Here is a 24,798-nt window from a genome sequence, read left to right on the forward strand (position 1 = left end):
TTCCTATATGGGGATCAAAGAATGACGTCAGGTCTTCCTCAGTCATTCTCCCCTTTACTTTTTGAGACAGGCAGGGCCTCTCACTGAACCTGAGCTTACTGAGGTAGACCACTTGGCCAGGGAGCTCTAGGGAGCCTGTTTCTGCCTCCTCAGTGTGGGGATTTGAGATGCTCGCTGCTGAGTCTAGCTTTTTGTGTGGGTGTTAGGGATCTGAATTCAGATCCTCATGATTGCATGGCAAGCATTTTGCTGACTGAATCATCTTAGTCCCACAAACAGTTTTCTAAAGATTCCTTTTTATTAAACTTTTTGGTGTGTGTTTTTCCCTGTAAAATAGGCTGTGGAAGCTTTGCTATCACTGGTAGGCAAACTAAAGAGCTCTTACGAGAAAGACACCTGTGGGGGGGATAATGGCTGCCTTGGATCCTCTTTCTAGTTACACCCCCATTGCTCCCTTTGATGGCTCCTTTCCTCCCATTCTGTGTGAGCAGGTAAGTGGCAGACCCTGTTTCTGGGTTCCTAGCAGATATGTGACTGTACTGTTAGAACGGAGGCCTATGGCTGGAGAAATGATGCTGATTACTCGTGTCTACTGCTCTTACGAGTGAGCAGAGCTCAGTTCCAGTACTCACATAGGGTGACCGTCCAGTTTCAGGGGGTCCGACCCTGTACATTTCTGCACAAAGACATGTCTATACAAACATAGCTAAAATGAAAAAGCGAACAAACAAACGGAAGCCTGGGTGGGCAGGGGTGTTGTAGGAAGGCCAAATTACTTAGCAGCCTTTTCTAGAATGATGGTGCCCTGGTCCCTGGTCCCCCTCCCAGCGTCTTCTAGTGACCGCTCTTTGCTTTCCCAGAGTTGGCAGCTGTGGATGGGTCACTGATACCTGTGTGCCTGAAGGCTTCATGACCAAGACACAGCCTATCCCTGGGTTAGACCTGAGGGCTCCTGGGTAGATGCCTTCCCCTTGCTTGTAGTCAGGGAAACTTCTAGAGAATGTCTTAGTTGAAGGGAATTACTTAAGCCCTAGTAACATACCCAACCCTGTTCTCCAACTCCTCGGTTTGAAGGTTAGCTGAAAATATCTGAGCTGGGATTTCTAACTGTTGTGAGGAATAAAAAGCCTAGTGGCTGAGATTGGCTGGGTGCTCCTTTATGCTGGGCTCTGGTGGGGGCAGGGTACCAGTGCCTTGCTGGCCAGCAAGTCCTGTGCTCTGGAGGGGAAGATGTGTTTGGATGAGGGATGGAGAAGGTGGAAGGAGGGAAAACGAGAATCTCTTTGGCTCGGGTGTGCAGCCTGAGACTATGGTGGCCACACAGGACTCAATAAGTCTCTCATCAGAAGGATCTGGAGGGTGGGGTCCTGGACACAACAGACTGCAATACTCAAGTTCTTGGGAAATAGAAAAAAACATTATTTACAAAGAATATATTAAAAAATACACTTGAGAAATAAACTCCCACGCAGGTGTGTGCTGCCTAGTCATTCTTTCATGACCTCAGAGGCCAAGGAGAAAGCTGACCCCACTGGTCACTGCTCCCCAGAGGGTGGGAACCCCTCTGGATACTGGAGTCTGCTTGGAAGGATTGGTTGATTCTAGGCTCTGTTGAGTGTTGGCTCTTGGAGGAAGCAGCCAGGCTGTCATGGCCCTAGGGGAAATAGGAACTGGCCTGCTGTTGCAGGGCCCAGCAGCTTTTCCAAAGGACCTTGGCCTCTGTCCAAGTGCTGGCTGAGGTGGAAATAGGGTGGCACTCCAAGTGGCAAATGCTCCTCTGGACAGAAGGGACCTGCTTGGCCTTTTGTTGCTGGTTCCAAGATCTGTGAGGTGAAAGGACACATGCCAGAGCATAAACATGGGCACCGTGGAGGGGAACCAGTGACACGGGGGATGTATCCAAGGGATGCATTGGGCTCAGTTTGGGAAAGAAAGCTGCTGCCCTGAGCTTGGAAGTTATCACTGCTAGAGGCATGGCAGGTCTGAAGGGTGTGACTATCACGAGCCCTTAGGGGTTTTTGTGTGTGTGTGATGGGAGTACACGTGTGCACTTGCCTGTGGAGCTCAGAGGGCAGCCTCGGGTGTCGCTCTGGAGGCACCTTCTACTTTCTACTAGCCTGGAACTTTGCCACGTAGGCTAAGATAGCTGGCCAGCAGACTTACAGGGCTGCCTGTCTCCGCCTCCCATCATACCACGGCTAGGATGGCAAAGTGCCTACCACGACATCCACTTGTTTTTGCTGTTACTGTTGTTTTTAAATATGGATTTTGGATGTGGAACTCAGGTCTTCCTGCTTGTAAGTCTCTGCTGTGCTGGCAGCTCTCACCCCAACTCTCTCAGGTATCTTTCTCGGTGCCTTTTCATGATGGAACTTTCCAGGATGGCTTTAGGATTAACAAGTCTTCTGCAGTTTGCCCAGGTGGCTCCATTGTCTAAATTGTGGGGTGGGGTGGGATGGGATGGGATGGGGTGGGTGTGGGATTGCTTGTTTGTTTGTTTTTTTGAGACAGGGACTTGCTATGGATCTCTGGTTGGCCCAGAACTAGCTATGTAGACTAGGTTCACCTCAGACTTGTGACTCTGCCTTTGAAGTGTCGGGGTGACAGACCAAGCTTAGTCTTCCCCTTTATATGAAACAAGAGGCTGGGAGGCACTATATGGACAATGGAGAGGCTGGGGCCCCAAGGCTGGATGCAGGTCCTGGGTGCCAAGCACCATGCAGGGGCAGACTCACCTCTTACAGTCTCTGAGCCACTTGCAGGTCATAGTCACTATCAGAGGAGTTGTCAGGCTGGGTGGAAGAACGGTGTAGGGCCCCTTCCAGAGCTAGAGAGAACAGACTGATTAAAGAAGTCAGGGGCTACACAACGCCCCAGGAGCTGAGTGGGTTGCAAGATCACAGAGGCTCTCTGAATCGGTGACAGCCCTGTATCAGTTTTGATCAGACTGGCCAAGTGTTCGCTAATGATGCTAAACTCTAGACCCCCTGGGACTTAATTGTGAGTGCCTGTGAGAAGCCAAGTATTGGAGGCTCCTGTGGACCACTTAATGGCTCTGTCCTGGCTCAGAGAGATCCTAGGGGCTCATTTATCATCCAGTTTCTCAAGGCCTGCAGGCAAACAGGCCCATTAGGTCACAGCAAGGCTGGGGTTAATGGCATCTATCCAACTGCATTCTTCTCTCTAGATGAATGTTTCAAGGTCTCCAAGGGACAGCAGAGACCTGTGAAGGCTGTTTTCCTGCCGCCACCCTGCTGGGACCAGCTGTCAAGCAGGCAGTTTCATCCTCTACCCCCTGGAGCCTCCCTTTCCCTCTTTGGACCAGCACACAACTTCAAGGTTAGGCTTAGCCTGCTTCCTCCTCTCCCCCCACCCCCCCCCGCAGCCCCCTGGGGCTCACCTGGGTAAGCTGACAGGTGGGAGTTCCTGGGAGGCTGACTGTATTCATTGTCCACGTGAGAGGCTGTCCGGTTCTCACCCTGGGACCTTACAGTTGCCGTGTGGCTGCGGTGGAAAGACACTAAACAGACACGGGAGGCCAGTGGCATTGTTAGAACCGAGGTGCAGTCCTTCCCGAGCAGAATCCCATAGCTTAGCTTTCCGGCTCCATGAGGTCATGGGAGAAGGGTAGTACATTTTAACCCTTTCTTTCTCTCTGGGGAGATTCATGCCAGCAGGGGCAGCCTCAGACTGTCAGAGCAGTCTGATTGGTCAAGAGAGCCTCCAGTTGCTCAGTGGATCATGGAACTTTTACCTAGTAGGCGTCTGGAATGTGGATGCTAGGGAGATAGGGAGGCGTACGTGCTCCTGTGTATCAGGAGCTGCAGGCCTTTGTATTACTTCAAACCAGACAAAACAGAGAATCTTTTAGAGAGATTTGGGCCTGGACATGGAAAGGGGAGAGGAATAGAGTGCGTGCTCCGTCTGTTAGTGTAGCTCTGAATATGGCAGGAAGGAGAGAATGAAGGCTAGGGGAGGGCTTGGGCTAGCAGAACAGTATCTTCTAAAACTGGCCCTCTGAAGTTGATCCCTGCTTAGAACTAGCTTGACCAAGCCTTTGTCATGCCTTCCCACTTTGAAGAGGAGCCACACAAAAGGTTCTTGTAAGTCCTGAACTAAAGAACAGTGCATGGGCTTGCTTAACCCTGCTTGACCATGGAATAAATAATCCCCATGAGCATCTGTCAATCATCAAGTTGGGGAAGGCTGCCCAGAGGGTGAAGGCCGTGGGGCCCCGACCTCTGCTTAAGTCAACCACAAGTCAAGAGAGCAGAAATACCATGGTGTCTGAGGCTCAAGAGGCAAAATGCACAGAACCGCTTGCCCCTAGAAGAAGCCTCAGCCTTCTCTGGTGTGGGTACGTCTGTTGGCCACAGTCACACCTTAGTAGAAATGTGGTGGAGAGCTGAGTCCTCTAGCCGCTGCTGGTTCAGTGTGCTCAACAGATTGACTTCTGTGGCCTAAGTCCTAGGGCTGAAGGAGACCCACCTCTGGGGACACTTACCGTTCTGGTTCACTCCCGTGGGGCCAATCCACTGACGCTGCTTCTTCTGACGGACTGGGCAACAGACAGGAAGCTCATGAGGGCCAGGTGATGATTAAGGAGGGGGGTGGGGAAAGGGAAGGCACAATGACCTGAAGGTCAGACTGATGGGTACCACTATGGGCCTTCTGCCTCATTTCCTAACTCTCTAGGGAGGGAGACTGGAGCCACTGAGTGCAGGCAGAAATGATCACAGGGTTTGTTTAGAACCAGAACTGATAACCCAGAGGGCACAAGGGACCCAAGACTGCTTGCCTCTGTTCTCACTCATCCTCCTTTGCCTCTGGAAAGTTTCTCTAAGCCCCCTCATTCATAAGGTATGCAGCAGTTCATTCAGTAAATGGGGAAACTGAGGCTCAGATAGAGGCAGCAGCACAATCAGTGCTATGGGTAGCTGTGGAGGTGGACTTGGGTTACATCTTGTGACGTAAGAGACTGTACTGTGACCATGGCCTTTATCAACTGCAGTAGGATTTTGCCTGGTCCAGATAAGGTCCAATCAGAGGGTATAATTAGTCCTGACTTTCTGATCCTTAGGCAGGAAAAGGCCAGTGGGCAGCAGGGAGAACTGGGTGGTAAAGGGGGAAGACTGGGGTTTGGCACCTACATTTCTTCACCAGCTTCTTGTAGATCAGAGGACCACACATGACCAGCAGCACCACCAGGAGGACAAGGGTCAGGATGATGCTTGCCACAGTGCCTGGGGCCAGGCCTGCTGGGTTTGGGTCTTGGCCTGGACAAGGGAAGTCTTAAATCAGTCCCAGTCCTGGGGAACAACATAGAGGGCAGCAGCTGCCTGGATTTCCCTGGTACCTTGGCATCTCTTACCAACCCACAGGTGTGTTCAGAGGGGAGCTGTCCCTCCGGCCATCTCTAGGAGTCTTTAGTGCCCATACATTTGTCTACCATTTATTACCTTCAGTGACCATCAAGCTGCTGTTTGCCACTCTTGGTATTGACTGATAATTTTCCATCTTTCCTATTATGACTAATCATATGACTTATGCAGTCATCTATCTACTCATTTGTCTGTCTGTCCATCCATCTATCCACTGACCCATCCATCCATTTAGACAATCATCTATCTACTCATCCACCCCCCCCATTCATGTCACCCATCCATGTACCTGTCTCTCTTTTACCCATTATTCAGTTGCCACTCGTGTAGTAAATATGTCCCATCCCCCCCCCCTGGTTTTCTAGCTCGCACCCTGGCGAAGAGGAGCTAGAAGGGAAGAAAGAGTTCTGGCTTCTGCTAGTGGCCTGACAGTGATCTGCTTGGGCCTCACCTGTTCCACTCATCGTTGCTCCCAGAACCCCTTTCCAGGACCTTTTATCTACCCTTCAGATCCGTTCTCTAGAGATGTGCTCCCTGACCAGGTCCTGGAGGAAAAGCCTCTAACTGTTCTTCACCCGCCAAGGGCTACAGTCAACTCACATGTGACGAACACCCTCTTGCAGGTGTTCTTTTTCTGAAGCTCGTAACACTGAGACAGCTTCTCCTGGGTACAGATGAGCCCAGGGGTGATCCTGTCAGCATCCAGCGCACGGAAGGAGAGGAGGTTGCCACACTGCTGCTCCTGACACAGCTCCTCCCACCGCGCCCGACCCCTGGCCATAGAGCTGTCACACAGAGTAGTCCACTGTGATCCCTGGCGCACTTCAGCGATGCCCTCACACAGGCTGCTGCCCCCCACCAGGCGGCTCTGTACCTTGGGCTGGAAACCTGCAGAGGGGAAGTGATGATGAGGTGCGGGCTGACCTGGGGGCCCTGGAAGTGGTGAGCACTCCAGGGAAGATGCTGTCCTTTTCCCCAGCCATTCCCCTGAGCAAGCTCTGGTCCCTAGGACCTCTGGGCAAGTGGCAGCCTTCTCAAGACAGCAGTGGCAAAGAAGCTGACAGGGTGGCCAGGCCTTTTTACTCTCTTGCTGTTCCTTAGGAAGAGGGAGAGCTTTTTAGAAGGAGGAAACTGAGACCTGGGAACCAGGAAGCACTGGTAATACTCCACGGGTGGGACAGAACCCAGAAATTTTATTGCCTGGGGCCCTGAATCCTGTAGGTTAGGCTTTTGGCAATGAGGCCAAGTGCCTAGCATATTCGTGCCTGCTAACGGGGTGGTGCTTGGGAATCTGTGGCAGAAGCAACTGTGCTTGGTTTAAAGTCAATACTGAGCTCAACAGCTTAGGCTAGTTTCCATGGCAACATCCACCTTCAAAGCCCTAGTGAATCTTCTATTTAGAAGAAACTTCAAAGCAAGACCCTGGGCATGGCTTTTGCAGGTTGTAGCCTGCAAGAAAGCTTGAGAGCTCATAGCTGAGGGGTGGGCGGGACTGGAGCCAGCCATGGACCTCTCATCTGGGTCAGAGAACCTTGGGGGCTGCTTCTGCCTAGAGGACCAATTTATATCAGCTGTCCAGTGGAGTAGGCTGTCCTGCTAGTATTCCTTGTAGTTCAGAGCCACGCATCCTGTATTTGGGCAAGAATCCCGAGGACCTGCTGAAATGGCCCTTGCTGGGAGCGGGAGGAGTGCGGACACTCTCTCCAGGTGGCATGGATGGTGCTGGCCTAGGACCTCACCTTGAGTGGTTCAGGCTTAGAAAATAGGCTCTGGATTGACCCTATTTGAGGGCAGATCTCAGCTAGTGCTCTGTGATACTGGCAGGAAGCCAAGCTGTTTCTGAGCCCTTCCCCTTGGAAAAAGAGAGTAACAGTAGTTCCCACCTCCCAGGGTGGGGATGAAAACTGAAGGATGCCCAGCACCAAGTAGTCTGTTAGGAACCGAACCCAGAATGCAGCAGGGCACTTCCGGTGACATGGACCCACCCCTTCCTTGGCTTGGGGGTTATTCTGCCTTGCTGTGAACTGTGATCTCTTCTGGTCTGTCGCATCCTGGTTTGGCCCCATAGAAGTCCTGCAGGTCAGCGTTCCCTCTCTACCCACTTCAGCTGCACCAGCACTGCCCATCTCTTATAGCTCAGGACCCAGGAAGAGCATCCTCTGTAGCGGCTGCCTCTGCAGCTGCGCTCTGAGCCAGACCTTAGGGACCTCCCACGCCTTACCATCCCTCCAGCCTCCTTTCTGGAGATTTGAAAGCTCCTAATTGGTAAAGGCCACCTCTCCAGTTGCCCCAGGCCTTTCCCAAGCCTCAGTCACAAAATCTTGTTTCCTCTTCCTGCTAGGATCCCAGCTGATTCCACTTCTCCGGATGGTAGCTCCTTTGGGCTGCAGGGGTTGTTTTGTACATGCCTGAGACGTCCCCTCATCTAACTTGTCCTATCTTTTAGAGGAGGCCATGGGCTCAGGATTCAGCTTCTCTTTCTTCCCTCTCAGGCCTCTCATAACATCAGGGGACCCCACATCCCCCACTCTAAGGCAACAGATGGCCTGACAGAGCGTGCTTAGTTTTCAGCTTACCGGAACAGATGACCGATAGCGCCCGGCCACCCTCCTGGGGTGTGGTTTTCTGGAAGCACTGCTCCAGCGAGGCACAGCTCGCATTCTGCACCTCCCATCGAACTGGCAAGGGCTTGGGGCCCTTCAGCTCGTCAGGAGCTGGTGTTGCTGCTGCCTCTGGCTCCGACAGATGTGTCAAGAAAGATCCACACTGCAGAGCGTTACAGATAAGGTTCCCCAGGCCCAGGGGCCTGTCCTTGGCCTCATAGAGGATGGTGCCACCTCTGCTGCCATTGTAGAATTCCACCACGCCCGCGCACCTCAGGCCCTTGTGTCCTGGCACCAGCTGCAGCCTGGGAGGAGCTGGAGGGGGGGAAAGCATGCCTGGGTTTGGACGATTTTCAGAATGCCTTGCTGCTGAGCACCAACACATGAATACCTGGGAGGTGAGGGTCCCAAACATTGCATAGGACACCCCTGAATCTTTCCCACTGGGATTTAGATGTAACTGGGCCTCTTGGTTTTTGTTTGTTTTGGTGACTCAATGAATTTAATTCGGGCCATTTTTAGGGACATGGGTACCTTACCAGTGGCCATAGCACTGAAGAAAATGCCCTTCCCACCATTAACTGCTTATGCTTCTTAAGGGAGGGGTGAGGTCTCATGGGTCCCTCCTCCCTCCAGTAAGTTGTTGACAACCTAATCTTGTGCAGGTAATCACAGCTCCTGTGAGTTCAAGGGTGCAATGGCTACGTCATACCTGGTCCTTGGCTCTTTATTATCTCTATCAGTCCCTTCCCTGTCCTGCCTTCCATGAGGCCCAAGAACCCTCTTACCTGTGGGCTCTGGCATGGTGGTGGGTGGAGCAGTTGTGGGTGGAGGTGTCATCCTTAGGGGCTCTGCAGTGAAACACACAGACAAGGGTGGGAAGTGGGGAGTGAAGAGAAGAAGGTGGGGGGACCTGGAGTGCTGGCAACGTGACAACACAGGGCGTGTGACCTTAGTACCACTTGTTGGTAAGCTGACTTGCCCCCTCCCCTGTTCTGCCTCTCAACTCTCTGAGAGGTGGCAGTCCCACATATCCCAGACAGAAAAATTGAGGCCCAAAGGACAAGGCTGGCATTTGTCAGAGCCAGATCCTGCTTCTCAGTCTTGCCAGCCACTTGCAGCACCTTCTGGCTTACCCCTTACCCAGTCCTCTCTCCTGTCCATAGCCAGGGCACTGTAATCTGGGAAGCCCTCTTCATCCCGTTACCCTCCCAGGCCTCAGCCCAGGGTGCCACACAGCATCACACACCTTGGCAGATCAGGGTCAGTGGAAGGCACTTGGCTTGTGAGTTTCTGCTGCAGTTGGAGAAAGACCCCAGGGGTCCGTGACAGAGGATCTCGTGCTGGGTTCTGTTCAATAAAGAGAAGTAGCCGAGGACCAAGGGGTCACCACATCCCAGCTGCTGGCACACTCCAGAGGCTTGATGGGGATTTCTCCAGAGGTCCTGCTTCCAGCTCCAACTGGAACTGCACACAGTCCTCCACAGGCCTTCCATCTGAACCTCCAGTTTACCCTGACACTTGGAGTTGAGGCCACTTAGTGTCACCTGGAGACCTGGAGGGGGGTCAAAGAAGTAGTGGGGTTTGTCAGGTAATGGAGGAAGAGCTCTCCTCAGGGGCTCAGCTCTTGCTTCCCCTTCTGAGTTTTCCCCTTTTAGGGCACCACAGAGGCTTCCTAGAAACTCAAGCAGGGTGCTATGTTGGCCCTATGTGGTGGCTCAGATTTCTGAGCTGGAGGGAACGCTGGGGCTGTGGACAAGATGGTCTCAGCACTTTCTGTCCAACACAATCCTACCAATCTTGGAAATTCAGTTTCAGTAGGCCTGAGGTGTGGCCTGATGTGGTTGTGTGTGTGTGTGTGTGTGTGTGTGTGTGTACATGTTTCAGGGATCAGAAGTCAATTTTTAGTGTCGTTCCTCAGGAGCTAGCTGTTCATCTTGTTTTGTGAGACATGGTATCTCACTAGGAGCTGGACTTGCCATTTCAGCCAGGCCTGCTGGTCAGCAAGCCCGGGAGTTTGTCCATTTCTTCCTGCCTAGCAAGGATTACAAGTGTCCTGATTTTTTTTTTCTTTCTAATGTGGGCTCTGGGAATTGGACTCAGGTCCTCATGCTCAGGCACCTTACTAGACTGAGCCATCTTCCCAGTTCTTTCTCCCAACATCTTCTGTTTTAACATTTAAAATTAATTGTATTAGCTGGGTGTGGTGGTGCATGTCTGTAATTCCATCACATGGCAGGTGGAGGCAGGAGAAATAGGAGTGCAAGGTCATTCTCAACTACATGGTGAGTCTGAGGACAGCCTGGGGTGCAGGAGAGTCTGTCTCAATGAAGCAAAACATCAAACATCGATTTTATGGAGGCGCAGTTTTCATGCAGTGGAGCACACTCATTTTAAGGGTTCTGTTCTGTGAGAGCCGACAAGCATCTGCAACCACACAGCCACCCTGTGACCCAGATGCAGCATCTGTCCATCATCTGGACACTTCCTGCTTGCTCCCCAACAGCTGGTTCATTTCCCTGGCTCTGGCTTCAGGCAAGGACTGCCCTGCTATCTGCCATGAAAGATTAGTCTTCTCCAGGGTCACATAATTGAACTGAACCACAGAGCATCATTTGCTAGGGTCTCTTGCCCTCTACATGTATTTGAGGCTCATGCGTGTTCCTGTGTGGATCAGTAATTCATGTCTTTGTGTTGTGTGAATAATAATATTTCATTGTGTGAATCTTCCCCCATTTCTTTTCTATGTATCTTGTGGATTGTTCCGTTGGCTGTGAATCAAACTGCTGATAAATTTACATGTGCAGGCCAGCATGTGGGCTTGTGTCTCCATTTCTCTTGGGTTAATACCTTACAGTGAAATTCTTAGGTTATAGGCAGAATTTTGACATTGTTACTTTTTAAAGCTCCATGATGGGAGAGGAGTAGATAACATCTAAAGGTGACCTCGGAACCCGTGGAAAGTGCTCTGAGGACCATTGGATGTTAGAATCCACAGATGCTTATGTTCCTCATGTAAAATGTCTAGGGCCAGGCAAGGTGGCACATGTCTGTCGTCCCAGCACCCAGGAGGTGAAAGACGGGGGATCAGGGGTTCAAAGTCATTCTTGGTAAGTTCGAGGCCAATCTGGGTCACACAGCTTTCAAACAAACAGTCAAACAAACACACAAACAAGCCGCCCCCCAAAAGGAGTGTGTGTGTGTGTGTGTGTGTGAGAGAGAGAGAGAGAGAGAGAGAGAGAGAGAGATTCTCTGTGTGGTCCTGGCTGTCCTGAAACCCAGGCTAGCCTCGAACTCAAGAGATCCATCTGCCTCTGCCCCCCAAGTGCTAGGATTAAAGGTGTGCATCACCACTGCTAGGCTCTACTTTTTCTTATGTTTGAAAATATCCAAACATATCCTCCCAGAATCTCTTTGTACACACACACACACACACACACACACACACACACACAGAGAGAGAGAGAGAGAGAGAGAGAGAGAGAGAGAGAGAGAGAGAGAGGACATAGTATCCGTGACTTCAACCAAGTAAAGATCAAAACTAAAGAAAGGCTGGGCAGTGGTGGCACATTCCTTTAATCCTAGCACTCGAGAGGCAGAGGCAGGCAGATCTCTGTGAATTTGAGCTTGGTCTACAAGAGCTGGTTCCAGGACAGCTAGGACTGTTACATTGATAAATCCTGTCTTGGAAAAAAAAAAGACAATCTTGGGAGACAGTTCAATGTGTACAATGTACAATGCTTACCTTGCATGCAAGAGGACCAGTGGTCTCCAGAATGAAAAAAAAAATCCAGACATGGTGGCATGTCCTTGTAACCATAGCATTGTGGAGGCAGAGGCAGGCATGCCCGAGACTCACTGGCCGTCTTAGCTTACTAAGCTCTAGGCCACTAGGGAGCCAACCCTGTCTCAAAAAATATGGACAGTGTGAGGAAAAGCACCCCCCACCCTACCCCCGACACACATGCGTGCACACCTATCTGTCCTACATTCATTCATGCCTTTCATGTCAGTGTTCCCTGAACACAGTTTTGCATGGGGTTAGGATTCTAAATAATCTAGAGATGGCAGGTGTGTAGAGGATGTGTAGGTGAGGCAGACACTCTGCCCTTGGTTTGTTGTTATGCACTAGGATAGAGCTCAGGGCCTTGAGCATGGTAAGCCCATACTCAACCTGAGTAGTAGTGCAACCTAACACAGCTTTTCCCCCAGCCTATCTGAAGTGTCCATGACCACGGAGGACCAGAGAGGAAACAAGACTTTGTGAGGCACATTTGTGGGTGGGTATGCTTCCTGCCCACAGACTGGGGCGGGGGGCACGCTAGCTAGCATTCACGTGGTGCTTTATGGCCACAGAGGGTGCCACCTGAACACGTACTAGCATGCTGATGTCTCAGTGTTCACAAGAGGTGGGGTTCATAGTGATGGAGGGGGCAGGTTTTGAATAGGCAGGTCTTCACGTAGCCCACGATGCTGCTGCCTGGCTCTCTCCCTGCCCCACTTCTCACGGTCTTCCTTACCTGAGTCATCCAGTCGGGACTGACCATGGCAGAAAGCAACTGTGGAAAGGAAAGAAGGAGGTCAGAATGTGAATCCCCCTCCCTTTCTCTCAGCTCCAAGGGCCTGCAGTGGCCCTGGCTGGCTGTGCCTCCACCCCACTGCCAAGGAGATTCCATGGCAGGGATTGTCATGCTGTAGCTTAGAACCCAAAGTGGTTATTGAATCCATTTTGTGGGCTGCAGCCATCGACTTTCTCTTTTAAACATTTATTTTCTCAGTGGATACACAAGTAGAATTGATTCATGCACCACATGCATGACCTCTATCCCCATCAAGATACACTCCAGCTCCACTGCCCATGGGGACTTCTCACTCTGTCTGTCCCTTACAGTGATGCAAGCATTCCTCTTCTTACAAAGGAAATGGAGCAGAATACAGGGCAGCACAACACACCGGCATTGGGAGGGTGTGAACTGCTTTGGGGACAGCAATGCTGCAGACATGGCTCGGTCAGGAAAGAGTTTGTCTTGCAAGCACAAGGACACTTGTTTAACCCCAGAGCCCATGTGTAAAACCAGGCATTGGGCATGCCCTTGTGATGCTAATCTTAATTCTGGGAAGCTAGAGACAGGCGGATCAAGTTTGGCCTCAGGAAGATGCAGGGAAGAAGCCTAGCTACAGGGCAAGAGAGAGAAGGCAGGAACCCTTTGCCCTTCCTCACCTCTGACCTTTCTCTCAGTCCTCTTTCTTTCTGGTCCTGGATCTCCCATGGGGACTGGGAAAGCCACCATTAGAGAGCCACTCACTTGCCAAAATCACGAGGCTGAGGTGCTTAAAGTGGTGGCTATGGGGAAAGGAGACGCTTAGGTCTGCCCTTTGCTCCTGTGTGACACAGGGCTGATTTTCAGTCCTAGAGGTGCTCTGAGTTTGAGGGTCTGCTCTGTTGTTTCTGCCTGTGGACATGGGAAGCAGGTTCTTCTATCTTAACCCTTGAAACCTCAGTTTCCCCATTCACAGTGTGGAGGCTATGCTGAGAGATGGAGCTGGACCCCTCTATGTGAAGAGCTTAGCCTAGCACCTCCCAAGACCGTCTCAGTGTTCATAGATGGGGTTACTGCTGTTTGGGTGAGGCAGGTGTGGCCACAGACCTCTGGGGAGCTTTCCCCGTGGGAGGATTCAGAGGGCTTGCTTCAGAAGTGCAGAGGGCAGGCCACAGGGTTCTTAATCCGCTGCACTCATTCTGAATATCAGACACTTGGCTAGAGATAGTCAGGGTCTAGGTTGTAGCAGTCTCTGGCTAGCTCTCGGCTACTCAGCAGCCACTCCCAGATTTAGAGACTACCATGCTTGAGCTCCTGACCCTGAGCAGCCAGACTTAGTGGGCAGGGCTGGGTTTGAGGACTCCAGGCCCCATGGCTAGACACCACACAGACAGCATTGGTCCTGCTCAGATAATTTCCTTAGGAAAGTCTGAAGAGCAGACACCAGCTGCTGTCCTAAGAAGGAAAGCAGGGTAAAGGGGGTGGCTAAGCAAGCCTGGTGACTTGAGCACGAAGCCGGATGAGCTGCAGCCCCAGCACAGCCACAGCAAGAGCAGCAGACACAGAATCGTTCAGCAACTTGGGGTCCAGCTTGCCTGGAGTTCACAGTACAGCAGCAGAAATGAGAGGCGTCGCCTCAATAAGGTGGAAGGAGAACTGATTCTCAAAAGTTGTCTTCTGACCTCTTGTGGCACGCGCGCGCGCGCACACGCACACGCACACACACACCCCCCGATCATAAGAAAAGTGATTTGTTGAATTTGTTAAGAGAAGGTAGCTGTGCATTCCAGGGCGTGGCTCATTTTGTTTGGTCCTCACATGAACCATGTTTTCCCTTCTCTCTCCATCACCGTCACTATACCATGGCCACTATCGTCATGTGTGCTGTGACATCACCCTCAGTGCTGTCACCGTCACTCTCAGGATCCCACCTCCATCTCTGCCAGCATCACCATCGTTACTACTGCCATTATCCCCACTGTCACCGTCTGCACCATCATCACCATCACTATCGCCGTCGTTATCACATTACCTCTATCACTGCTGCCACCACCACCACTTGGCCACTCCTACCATCACTACTACCCTCGTCTCTGCCACCATCACCGTCATCATCCCCTCGGTCATCAGCGTCTTTAGTTTTCACTCTTCTGGGAATTTTTCGCTTGAATCTCTCAATTCTGTCCACCATGCCATTTGATAGGTATGATTGGTTTGGTTCCTGTTTGGTAGAGGAAACTAAGAGAGGTGAATATTTTGCCCATACAGCTAGTGGCCAAGAGGCTGGGCTCTTCCCCTAGCAGACTGTCTGCTGTGCTCTGTTACATCAATTCCTGCGTGTTTCAAGCAGTCAAGATAAACCACGGCTAGACTGAATCTGCTGGGTGATGTTGGCAGCTCTCTGAGCTCAGTTCACTGGTCTATAACGTGATGAAGCTCAGTTCCATAATCCTTCACTCTCCTCTTGGCCTAACGGTACATAATCTCCAGCCTGTGTTTCTAAGGAGTCTTAAAGGTGTCTGGCAGAGCGAGACTCACGGCATGCTGATTCTTTGCTTGTCCATAACCTATTTTCATTCATTTACCATTTTCACAGGAACCCACGAACACGCTCCTAGGCCTGAGCCCCGCAGGCTGTGCTCAGCATCTCTCTGACCTCCTCTGGAGCCACACTTCACCTCTGCCCAGTTCCCTCAGAAACTCCTGTAGCCAACCCCAACCCAGGACTCTGCTCGTAGACCCTAGAGACTGCAGGGTCACGGGGCATGGAAACATTACCCTATCTCATCCTCTGCCACCCACACTTCTCCTCCAGGGTGCTGGAACAACACCTAAGGATTCCAAGGCTTTTTCTTTCCCTGGCCAACATCCTGCATGCTCCCACAGTGCAGGGCTTGAACTGAGCAAGCCCAGACAAAGACCTTGGCCAAAGAAGCCACTGTTCCTAGCTCAGTCTCTTGTCTCCATTGATTAAATCCAATAATTTCGAGCCTGCCTGAGCTGACAGGGCTCAGGAAGGGTCAGAGGAATCCCTGAGAGCTGCTCTGAGGTATCTCCCCCTTCCTTCTGCCCTGAGCAAGCCTATGATGTTCGCTGTGCTTTCTTGTGCTGCATCCACAGGCTGCATCTCCCTACTAGTGAGTTTTATTAGCTCCGGGCAATGCTTAACGGTTTTCTTTTCTTCTTTCCCTTTTTTCTGGGGTGGGAGGGGGGAGGGTGCAAATTTTAAGACTTCTTTTACTTTGCTTTTAAAATAAATCTGATGAAGCTTCGGATGGTTTTGAAAATCAGGCCGTGGGCTGTGACGCCATCACCAGGGCCTCGGCCAACAGTCTCTACTTTTATCTTTTCATTTGCTGGAACTGAGGGGTTCTGCTTTCTCCCTGTGTCTCCCGAGCCCTGGATGAGGCACATGATGCTGTCTCCAGCGAGACACACACATTCCCGCCCTGAATGGGATGCATCGGATTATAAATAGCCTCCCAGGACTTCAAGTTGTCTTGTAAAGACCTGTTTGCCAGGAATTTTAAGTATCTTCTGGATTTCGGAATGGCTGACACATGTCCATGGCCCTCTGCAGTGGATCCCTTACTGGTGGCCAGGCTGTCACAGTTCACAGGGCTACCCTGTAAAGCACTCTGCAGGACAGAGCCTGGCTCACGGCAGCTGGCGGCAAAACTAAACTCGGTCCTCTGCCTCTGACCCATCCAGAGGTCCTGCCTACGTTTTCAACCTGGACATACTGGTTTAGCATCTGGTAGGCACTGGGGGTCAGAGGGAGGGGCTGGAATCTTGGCAATAGCAATAATAGCTTTTTATTATGGTAGGCCCCTTGCCAGCGATTTTCTGTCATGAAGACCCATTTCTTGTCTAAACCTAAATGAAGATACTACTATCTTGCTCCATAGAGCAAGATAACTTAGAAATCGGGATCACTGTGTATAGGGTAAAGAGGCCACCTGATTTATAAGTTACATGAAAGTGATGGGGGGGGGGTGGTCCTCACTATTCTTTTTCTCTCTCTCTCTCTCTCTCTCTCTCTCTCTCTCTCTCTCTCTCTCTCTTCCTTTCTGTCTTTGCCTCTTTCTTTCTTTCTTTCTTTCTTTCTTTCTTTCTTTCTTTCTTTCTTTCTTTCTTTCTTTTTTCTTCTGAGACAAGTTTTTTTCCCCTCTGTGTATCCCCTGGCTGTCCTGGAACTTGATTTGTAGAGTAGACTGGCCTTGAACTCAGAGATCTGCTTGCCTCTGCCTCCTCAGTGCTGGGATTAAAGGTGTGCTCTGCTATACCCAGCTAAAACCCACTTTTCTGGAATACCAAACTCAAACAAACATTTATCAGTGGAGTTGTCCCTCATTTGAGACTGTCAAAGATTTCTGGAAACAGAGGTCAGACAGAGCCAGGGATTTGGGGTCTCGGGTAGAGTACCCAATGAAACCTGGGAGGTGGAGCATGCACAAAGGGCGAAGGGTTTAGATTGAGGCAATAATCTCACCATTTTGCTTGCCCCTGACAGCCTCCCCCTTCTTTGTGTGTGTGTGAGAGGGGTGGGGGGTGGTTTATGTAGCCCAGGCTAGCTTAGGCCTCATTATGTCTCAGAGGATGGCCTTGAAACTCCTTGATCCTCTTGCCTTCCTCACTCCAGTGCTGGGATTGCAGGGGTGCCGACCTTCACATATTTCAAAGCTCAGAGCTGCAGTCTGATCTTGCCGTAACAACCCTATATAAAATGGGCTGGGTTTGCCTCCACATTCGATTTTCCACATTTGGGAAAACCAAAGTTCCGAAAGGAAGATGACTTGCTGGAGGTACGCAGTACTGCGCCTCACACCACCATCTGACACAGCATGTGGGGTTCCTCTGGGTCCCCGATAGCCCAGGTGTCCCTGCAGGGGCGTGCATGTGTTCTGTGACCTAGTGCTGCCCCCAGACCTCTTCAAGATATAAAATGAAATGTATACATTTGGAGAGCTTCTGGACTCTGGAGCACATCTGGCTAGAGATCAGGATGAGGCCTCATAGTCCCAGAGAGACAGTTCTGTCCTCCTGTCTATAGAGCGGAAGCTTGTCCTCCAGGAGGCTCCATGGTCTCCCTCTCTCATTCCCTCCACTGCACCTGCGGAGCCCACCCGGTGGTGGGCTTGCTTACTGCCCTTGCTTGTGTGTGAATATCTTCTCTTTTTATAAGACCCCTTTATCTATTGCCAACCCATGAATGACCTTCTAGCACCCACAGGTGCTATCTGTGTCTCAGACCCACCAGGGCAGAGATCTCGTCTCTCTGTTCTCTGTGTATCCCCAGCACACAGTAGGTACTCAACCAGTGTTTGTTTCTGGATGAGTCCCGCGGAAACTACCGCTGTTATCCTTTGAAGCACAGCTACAGGCTTCTGGTGCTCTGTTCTGTTTGCTGATTTTTGAGGCTGGTTACTCACTGTGTAACCCAGGCTGTCCTGGATCTTGTGACCTTTCTGTCTCGGTCTCCTGAGATCTGGGATTACCACCATGCCCAGCTTAGCCCTGTGTTATAGATGAGGAGACCAAGGGCCAGAGACATTCTTGTCACTCTGGGTGACTAAAAAGAAAGAAAATTAGATCCTCCTTTCCTATCCTGCACACCAACTGCACACATGTACATGCATATACATAAGCACAGAGAATCGATGCTCCTCACTGTCCGATTGAATTCCTGTCCTGGTCACTCTAGATCATCTGACCTCTTTGTGGAGCCATGCCAAGTGACCACAAGGCTAGTACCAGCCCCTGGCTTCCAGGATCAGTCAGGGTTCTGATCCTTTGTGCTTAGAGCCCAAGACATCCTCGGCTATGTATCCTGGGGCAGCATCTCACAGCCTGCTTCTGGCTAACACATACCCAGCCCCTAAGGCTTTTCTTTCTCCACGGCCTTTACCTCTGCCTAAGCCGCTCTCCCCTCCTTTCTCCGCCTAGCTGGTTCTTCTTATCACTTGTGTCTCAGGGTGGCAGAGGTCATGTTATCCTCTTCAAAAGGTCCTGTGCCTGCACAGCCAGGTCTCTATGCTGAGTGAGGGGCCCTCTCATGTGCCTAGGCTTCCAGACAGGTCTCCTCTGACCTGGGCCGGGGCGTCTGCCTTGGCTCCTGCTGCTGTAAAGAGCTGAGTATCTAAGAGATGCTCAAAACAAGTTTGTAGATGAATGAGTGAGTGAGTGAACATGTTCATGAAAAATGGGGGAGAAGATCTGCGGTGTGGCGAGCACCTAAGACCCCTCCCGATTCTGTCCTGCCTTGCCTTGCTTCTGGATGACTCTGATGTCTATTGTGCGCTATCTCCACTACGTGCAGGCTAGACCTACCGAGAGTCAATTCGTTTAACCATAAATCCTGTTTCTACTTCCTACTACAGTGGAGGAGGCTTATGGTCACCCAGCTAAAAGCGACAGAGTGGGACTCAAGTTGGTTTTTGGAGTTACTGTGCAGTCAGTCGGACTGTGCAGTGTCTGAGCCATGTCTCCAAGCCACTTCAATGATTGGGGCTCAGAAAAATTGTAAGAGGGGGCAGCATGGGACTGACACTCTAATGAAGCCAGGCTGTACACATCTTCGTTCCTCAGTCCTTGGGGTGTCCCCAGCCCTGTGCCTTGACCTCTGTGTGTCTGCTGATGGAGGCCTCTCCTGTAGCCATGCTCTGACGTGTGGGGATGGCTTTGGGGACCTATTTCTCCTATGGAGGCAGTGGAGCTGTGTGAGGACAGCATGTCGGGCCGGGTTCTCCGTGCAGCTTACCATCTACTCCACCTTGGGCTTGTCACTCCTGGGTCTCAGTGTTCCCTCAATGTAAAATGGGGTGATGGGCCCACATCCTGTACTATTCGGAAGCTTACAGAAAAAATGGCTTCAAGAGGATTTCATGAAAGTCAGGCCTGGTGGCACAGGCCCGTAATTCTAACTCCTGGGGAGACCGAGGCAGCAGAATCATAAGTTCAAGGCACTCCTGGGATATGGAGTGAGTTCAAGGCCAGCTGGTCATTGTATGGAGAACCTACCTTAAAAAACTGAGGGCCGACGAGATGGTTAAGTGGGTAAAGGCGCTCTCTGGCAAGACTGATGAGCCAAGTTCTGTCTTTGGGACCACATGGCAGAAGGAGAGAACTGACGCTTGCAAGTTGCCCTCTGACCCAGTGGCACAAGTACACACACACACACACAAACACACACAAACACACACACACACGCATGCTCGTGCGTGCTCGCACGCGTGCGCGCGCACACACACAAATAAATGTCTAAAAACATTTTTTTTAAAGTAAAAAAGTGGCAGTATAAAGTAAAAAGTAAAAACTGGCAGGATGTTGCTCAGTGTTAGCTTGCCTAGCATTTAAGGCCCTGGGTCCAACCTAGAACCATAAAAATAAAAATAAAATTGTGAGCTGTGACCCCTCCCTGCCTGCCCCCAGCACCATGGGATTGCTTTCTACCTATAAGTTCTAACTGCACACGGGGACCATGTCTTCCCCGACCTCCAGATGATGCCGCTACAGTGGGGGGGGGGTGAAGGTTTGCCTCCATCGCTCCTGGACTCTGGGTTCCATGGGGCTGGGGTACCTGTTAGTCTTCTCAGGAGCTCATTCCATGCCCAATGGGGAGTGTGGGTCTGAGGCTACAGGGGAGGACTGGCTTGTGGGGTGGTAAAGGCTTGGCTTTTGGGATTCTAGAGACTGAAGAGGCCACAGCAATGTTCTGGTAGTATCCAGGAAGTGAGTCAAGGCTTGTCAAGAAGGCACTTTGTACCTCTTATTGTAATATGGACAAGGGATGTATGCATGGGCATCCAAGGCATGGTAACATGAATGAATAAGCCATGTAGTATCCAGGAGAGTACACATACAGTTCGCATACATACACACATTAAAAGTGTGTGCACACTCTCTCTCAAACATGTAGTATCCAGGAGAGTACACATATAGTTCTCATACATACACACATTAAAAATGTGTGCACACTCTCTAAATCACACACACACACACACACTCCCATCCAAACTTACACATCCCCACACTCACTCATCAGCAGCTGTAGGTGAAGACTGGGTATCTGCGGCCTCAGCCCCTTCTCTGCAAAATAGAATGCCATCTCTTCCTCCCTGCCACACCTGGCGTCCAGCAGCCCTCTCCCTGCCACACCTCTTATTTTATACTTCTTTATACCCCTGCCCCGATGTAGCCACCCGATGTACGGGAAGATCTCATGATCAAACTGAGAGCCCAGGGCTTGGGCCTCCAGGCCTAACTCCCACAGCACACCTCTGGCTAGTTGAGCCAACCTCCCCTCTCCTGATGCCACTGATGGCCACCGTCAGAGCCTTGGGTCTAGAGCAAGATTCAGGAGTTGGGGACTCCTTTAGGATGGACCCAGGGCGGCTGTTTGAGCTTGGCATCCGTTCTTCCGCATCCTTGTGAAGGAACTGGTCTGCCCGAGCATCCTCAACATCAGCTTTCTCCCTCCCTGGAGGTGACCAAATAGAGACCAGGCATCCTGAGTGGCACGCTGCAGCCCAAGGCTGAGTAACTCTCAACAATACAGAGAATCAGGCTGGGCAGTTCTGGGGAAGAATGGGCAAGCAGAGCCCAGCTGCGGCTGGGAAGTTGACCTGGGCTCTGGCCCTAAATCTGCCCGGTATTGCACATGGGCCCAGAGTTTGACCTGGGAGGAACTGAGGTCTCCTCCCTGTACCCCACGTTGCTCAGGTATGCTGTCTGGCGGAACCTGGCAGAGACTCACCCAGGGTTCCCAGCAGGTACGCGGCAGCCAGCAGCACTTGGTGGGAGTCCATGGATGTGGCCTTCTGCAGCCTCAGCCTCAGCGAGCTTGGTAGTCAGCCTGGAAAGGTGTCTGGCTCAGTGTCTCACTCTCTGGGAGGGAGGGGGCATGAGCAGAGGTGGAACGGGGAAGCAGGCAGGGTGGGCCTGCGTCACTGCCACCTTGTTTGAAGTTGAACTGTCAACTTCCTCCTGGTGAAACCACCTGCCCCAATTTGAATGGAGGCCCAAGCCTGCCGGCTTCCTGCTTGAGATGCTTAGAGCTGTGATAGTGCCCACTGGCCGCGCTCATGCCTGGATAGAGCCAGGTGTCCTTGTGAGATGCGGGACAGGGAGAGGCTGGGCACCCAGAGAGAGGGTATCTTGCTCTAAGGAGAGCTGACCTGAGGTGAGAAGGGTGGTCCGGGCAAGGGCCCCAGACAGAGTGTTCTGAGTGGGGCTGTGGGAGGTGGGAAGGGGGTACACTTCAGGTCTAGTGGGGAAAACAGACATGCTAGCCTTGTCAAGCTCCTCTCGCCCCCCACCCCCACCATGGTGGACCACACTGGAAGTCTGTGGTGTGCCTTGAATCCCGATGTCAGTATTTTCAATCTTCTTAATGCTGCAACCCTTTAATACAGTTCCTTATGTGGTGATTCCCCCAACCATAAAATTATTTTTGTTGCTTCTTAACTATAATTTTGCTACTGTTATGAATCATAAGGTAAATGTCTGTGTTTTCTGATGGTTTTAGGCAACCTCTGTGAAAGGGCCATTGGACCCCCAGGGAGTTTGACCCATAGGCTGAGAACTGCTGCCCTATGGGGAATTAAAACAAAATAAAATGACCCCCACAAAAAACCCAACCCCCCAAACCAGAGTCTTCTTAGGTACCGCATGCTAGCCTGGGATTTATGGTAATCCTTCTGCCTCAGCCTCACAAGTGCTGGACTTAGAAGTGTGAATTAACCATACCTAGGAGTCTGTGAGTGATATTTTACCAGTAAGTACAGTGAGGAGAGTATCTTCGTGAAAGTTGGATTTGCACCAGTGTGTGTACGCACACGTGTGTATGTGTGTGTGTGTGTGTGTGTGTGTGTGTGTGTATGAGGGAAACTGAGATCTCATGTTGATGTGAAATTCCCATTCTGGGTGTACGATCTCCATGTTAAGGTTGAGATCTTTAAGTTGGGTATGCAATCTCCATATTGTATGATTTTGAAAATCTGAACTCATTCATTCATGTATTCATTCATGTATTCACTCGTTCATCAAACATTTACTTTATGCAAGATCTAGAAATGCAGATCTAGAAATGCAGCCCAGTGGTGGTAGCACATGCCTTTAATTTCAGCACTCTGGGAGGCAGAGGAAAGCAGGTCTCTTTGAGTTTGAGGCTAACCTGCTCTACGAAGTAAGTTCTAGTACAGCCAGGACTGTTACACAGAAAAACCCTGTCTCGAAAAAAACAAAACAACAACAACAAAAAAAAGCAAGCAAACGAAAAGAACAAGAAATGCAAGGATGAAAGAGAGAGAGGCACAGTCCCGTCCTGCTGTGACCAGGGGACCCTTATGACTTAGCGTTCCTGTCATTTGATGGTTGGTGCTGGGGATGGAGCCCAGTGTCTAGTGCTTACGGGGCAAACACTCTACCAACCGAGCTACATCCCGGCGCCCCTTCTATTTCTTAAGTGCCATTCGCAGCCTATTCCCTCACAGTTTACAGAGAGTAGCTGGGAAGAACTCAGCTTCCCGGTCCACTGACACCAGCCAGGAAGGATGACCTCAGTCAGCATGGGAATGCAGCTTCCAGTTTCACACACGAAGAAACCGACGTCCCCCTCCACAGCCCTCCAGATTCTTTCTTCTATATCAAAGGCAACCCAAACCCCGGGCTTTAGGCTTCTTTCCAGTCTTGCCCTCTGCAGGTGAGAGGGTCATCTACTAAGTGGCTTCCATTCTGTGTTCCATCCTTTGTAGAAAACTGAAAGTATTACCCCAGTTACTGGCTCTGTACCTGCGGAACCCTCGTGGTAGGGTCCCTCCACTCCCGGGTCTGTGGTCCCCTTGCTGCCCCTGGCCCCTCCCCCACGCCCCCTTAGTAATTACCCCGCGTGGTGGTTCCGCCCCTTGCATCCGTCCAGGCCTCTGGCCCTGGTGCCCCCGCTTAGACCCCAGATCCCAGACGACAGTTTCCTGTCCTAACACCCGCTCTTTCCATGACACAAGAGGAAGTCAGCTGAGCTGGTTGGGTTTTCCATGCCGCTGCTCGGTGGAGGCCGAGGTTGGGGAAGGGGGGGTGAGCCCCCTAGGCCAATGTTAGAACCTCCGCGGGACAGACGCGCGCCCTATTGCCGGGGCTACACCAGGTACCCTCCCAAGAGCTGCTCTACTCCTCTGGTTTGGATCACTCCTCAATGATCCCAGACACCTGTCTTTTTGGAAAGGGGAGTGAGTGGAGGGAGTTGGCAACTGGACACTAGGAGTGTGGGGGAAAGGGGTGGAGTCGAGGGTAGAAGGAGAGCTGGGAGGGGGCTGAAGCTGGGGTAGAGCAATAGCTGGAATGGCTTTCTGTACTCGTCAGTCTTGAGCATGACTAGAGCAGACCAGCTTTCCAGTTTCCTACACATCTTCGGGAGTGCAGCCCTCCTGGCCCAACTTTGCTCCTTCCCTGAGAGTGGAGTGTGTGCGCGCGCGTGTGTGTGTGTGTGTGTGTGTGTGTGTGCGTGCACAGGGAGGGGGATGGCACCACGCTCCCCTACTGAAGGGACTGTCTGTGTGAGGGAGGGCTGTTGTCCCTCCAGCACCTGCTGTTTGAAGCATGGCCTTTGCTCTGGGACCTTAGGTGAGTCCTGTCATGCTGGAGTCCTCGATTGGTTCCCGTGTACTATGAGGATGACCCTGAGACCAGCTGTCTTTTAGACACCTGCCTGTGGAGATGGCTGTGTGTGTGTTCCAGATGCCCTCAGAGGAGGGGCTTTCTCTGTTTGGGGACCTAGAGGATTTACATCTTGCTGGTGGGAGAGCATCAGCTTGAACTTTTAAGCAGTAGTAGAGAATCTGGAAGCAGGGTACTACTTTTCCTGGGCCCCTAGAGGGGCTAGCTGCTCAGCAGGCTCCCTACTGCCTTTGTTGCGACAGGACCAGACGCTCATATCTGTGGTGAAACTGAGTCACTTAATGAAGCAAATTACCTAAATCCCCCCTTGTGTGATGTGTTTGAAGAAGGCTACCCTGTGATATGCCCCCAGGCTCAGAGGGAAAGTCGAAGAATCCATGGTTGTAGGCTTCCAATGACAGCTTTTACAGTTGGGTAGAAACAGACTTGGGAGCTAGACGCCAGCCAATAATCTGTGTGGGATCTTAGGTAAGTTACTCCCCTTTCTGAGATCCATCTTCTTGCATCACAGGGCTTCTGGAAGCTTCTGTGGTGATGACACACGGGGCTAGTGAAGCACAAAGCACCCCTAGTGTGAGGCCAGGCACCCCAGGCTTGTTC

The 24,798-nt window shown here is 51.4% G+C and overlaps 1 protein-coding gene across 1 annotated transcript; it reads right to left on the minus strand.

Annotated features, from left to right (window-relative positions):
- Positions 1–766: 766 nt before the first annotated feature.
- On the minus strand, positions 767–21,406 carry Cd5 (CD5 molecule). The gene is made up of 11 exons (XM_038344716.1): positions 21,281–21,406; positions 12,505–12,543; positions 9,234–9,539; positions 8,773–8,835; positions 7,958–8,299; positions 5,982–6,269; positions 5,151–5,276; positions 4,505–4,558; positions 3,401–3,520; positions 2,736–2,827; positions 767–1,823 (listed from the first exon to the last, which is right to left on the minus strand). The coding sequence occupies exons 1-10, from the start codon at positions 21,330–21,332 to the stop codon at positions 2,739–2,741; spliced, it is 1,479 nt and encodes a 492-aa protein (XP_038200644.1). The 5' UTR covers positions 21,333–21,406; the 3' UTR covers positions 767–1,823; positions 2,736–2,738.
- Between the last annotated feature and the right edge of the window lie 3,392 nt (positions 21,407–24,798).

This window comes from Arvicola amphibius, chromosome 1 (genome assembly GCF_903992535.2).
Source record: "Arvicola amphibius chromosome 1, mArvAmp1.2, whole genome shotgun sequence".
Taxonomy (NCBI): domain Eukaryota; kingdom Metazoa; phylum Chordata; class Mammalia; order Rodentia; family Cricetidae; genus Arvicola; species Arvicola amphibius.

Bases quoted from the DNA above. Each gene is read 5' to 3' on its own strand.
- Cd5 (XM_038344716.1), bottom strand. From the start codon at position 21,332: ATGGACTCCCACCAAGTGCTGCTGGCTGCCGCGTACCTGCTGGGAACC. The intron at 9,540-12,504 runs GTAAGGAAGACC...ACCCCCCTCCAG, and splicing joins GTCCCGACTGGATGACTCAG to GTCTCCAGGTGACACTAAGT. The intron at 2,828-3,400 runs GTGAGCCCCAGG...TGTTCTCTCTAG, and splicing joins CCACCTGTCAGCTTACCCAG to CTCTGGAAGGGGCCCTACAC.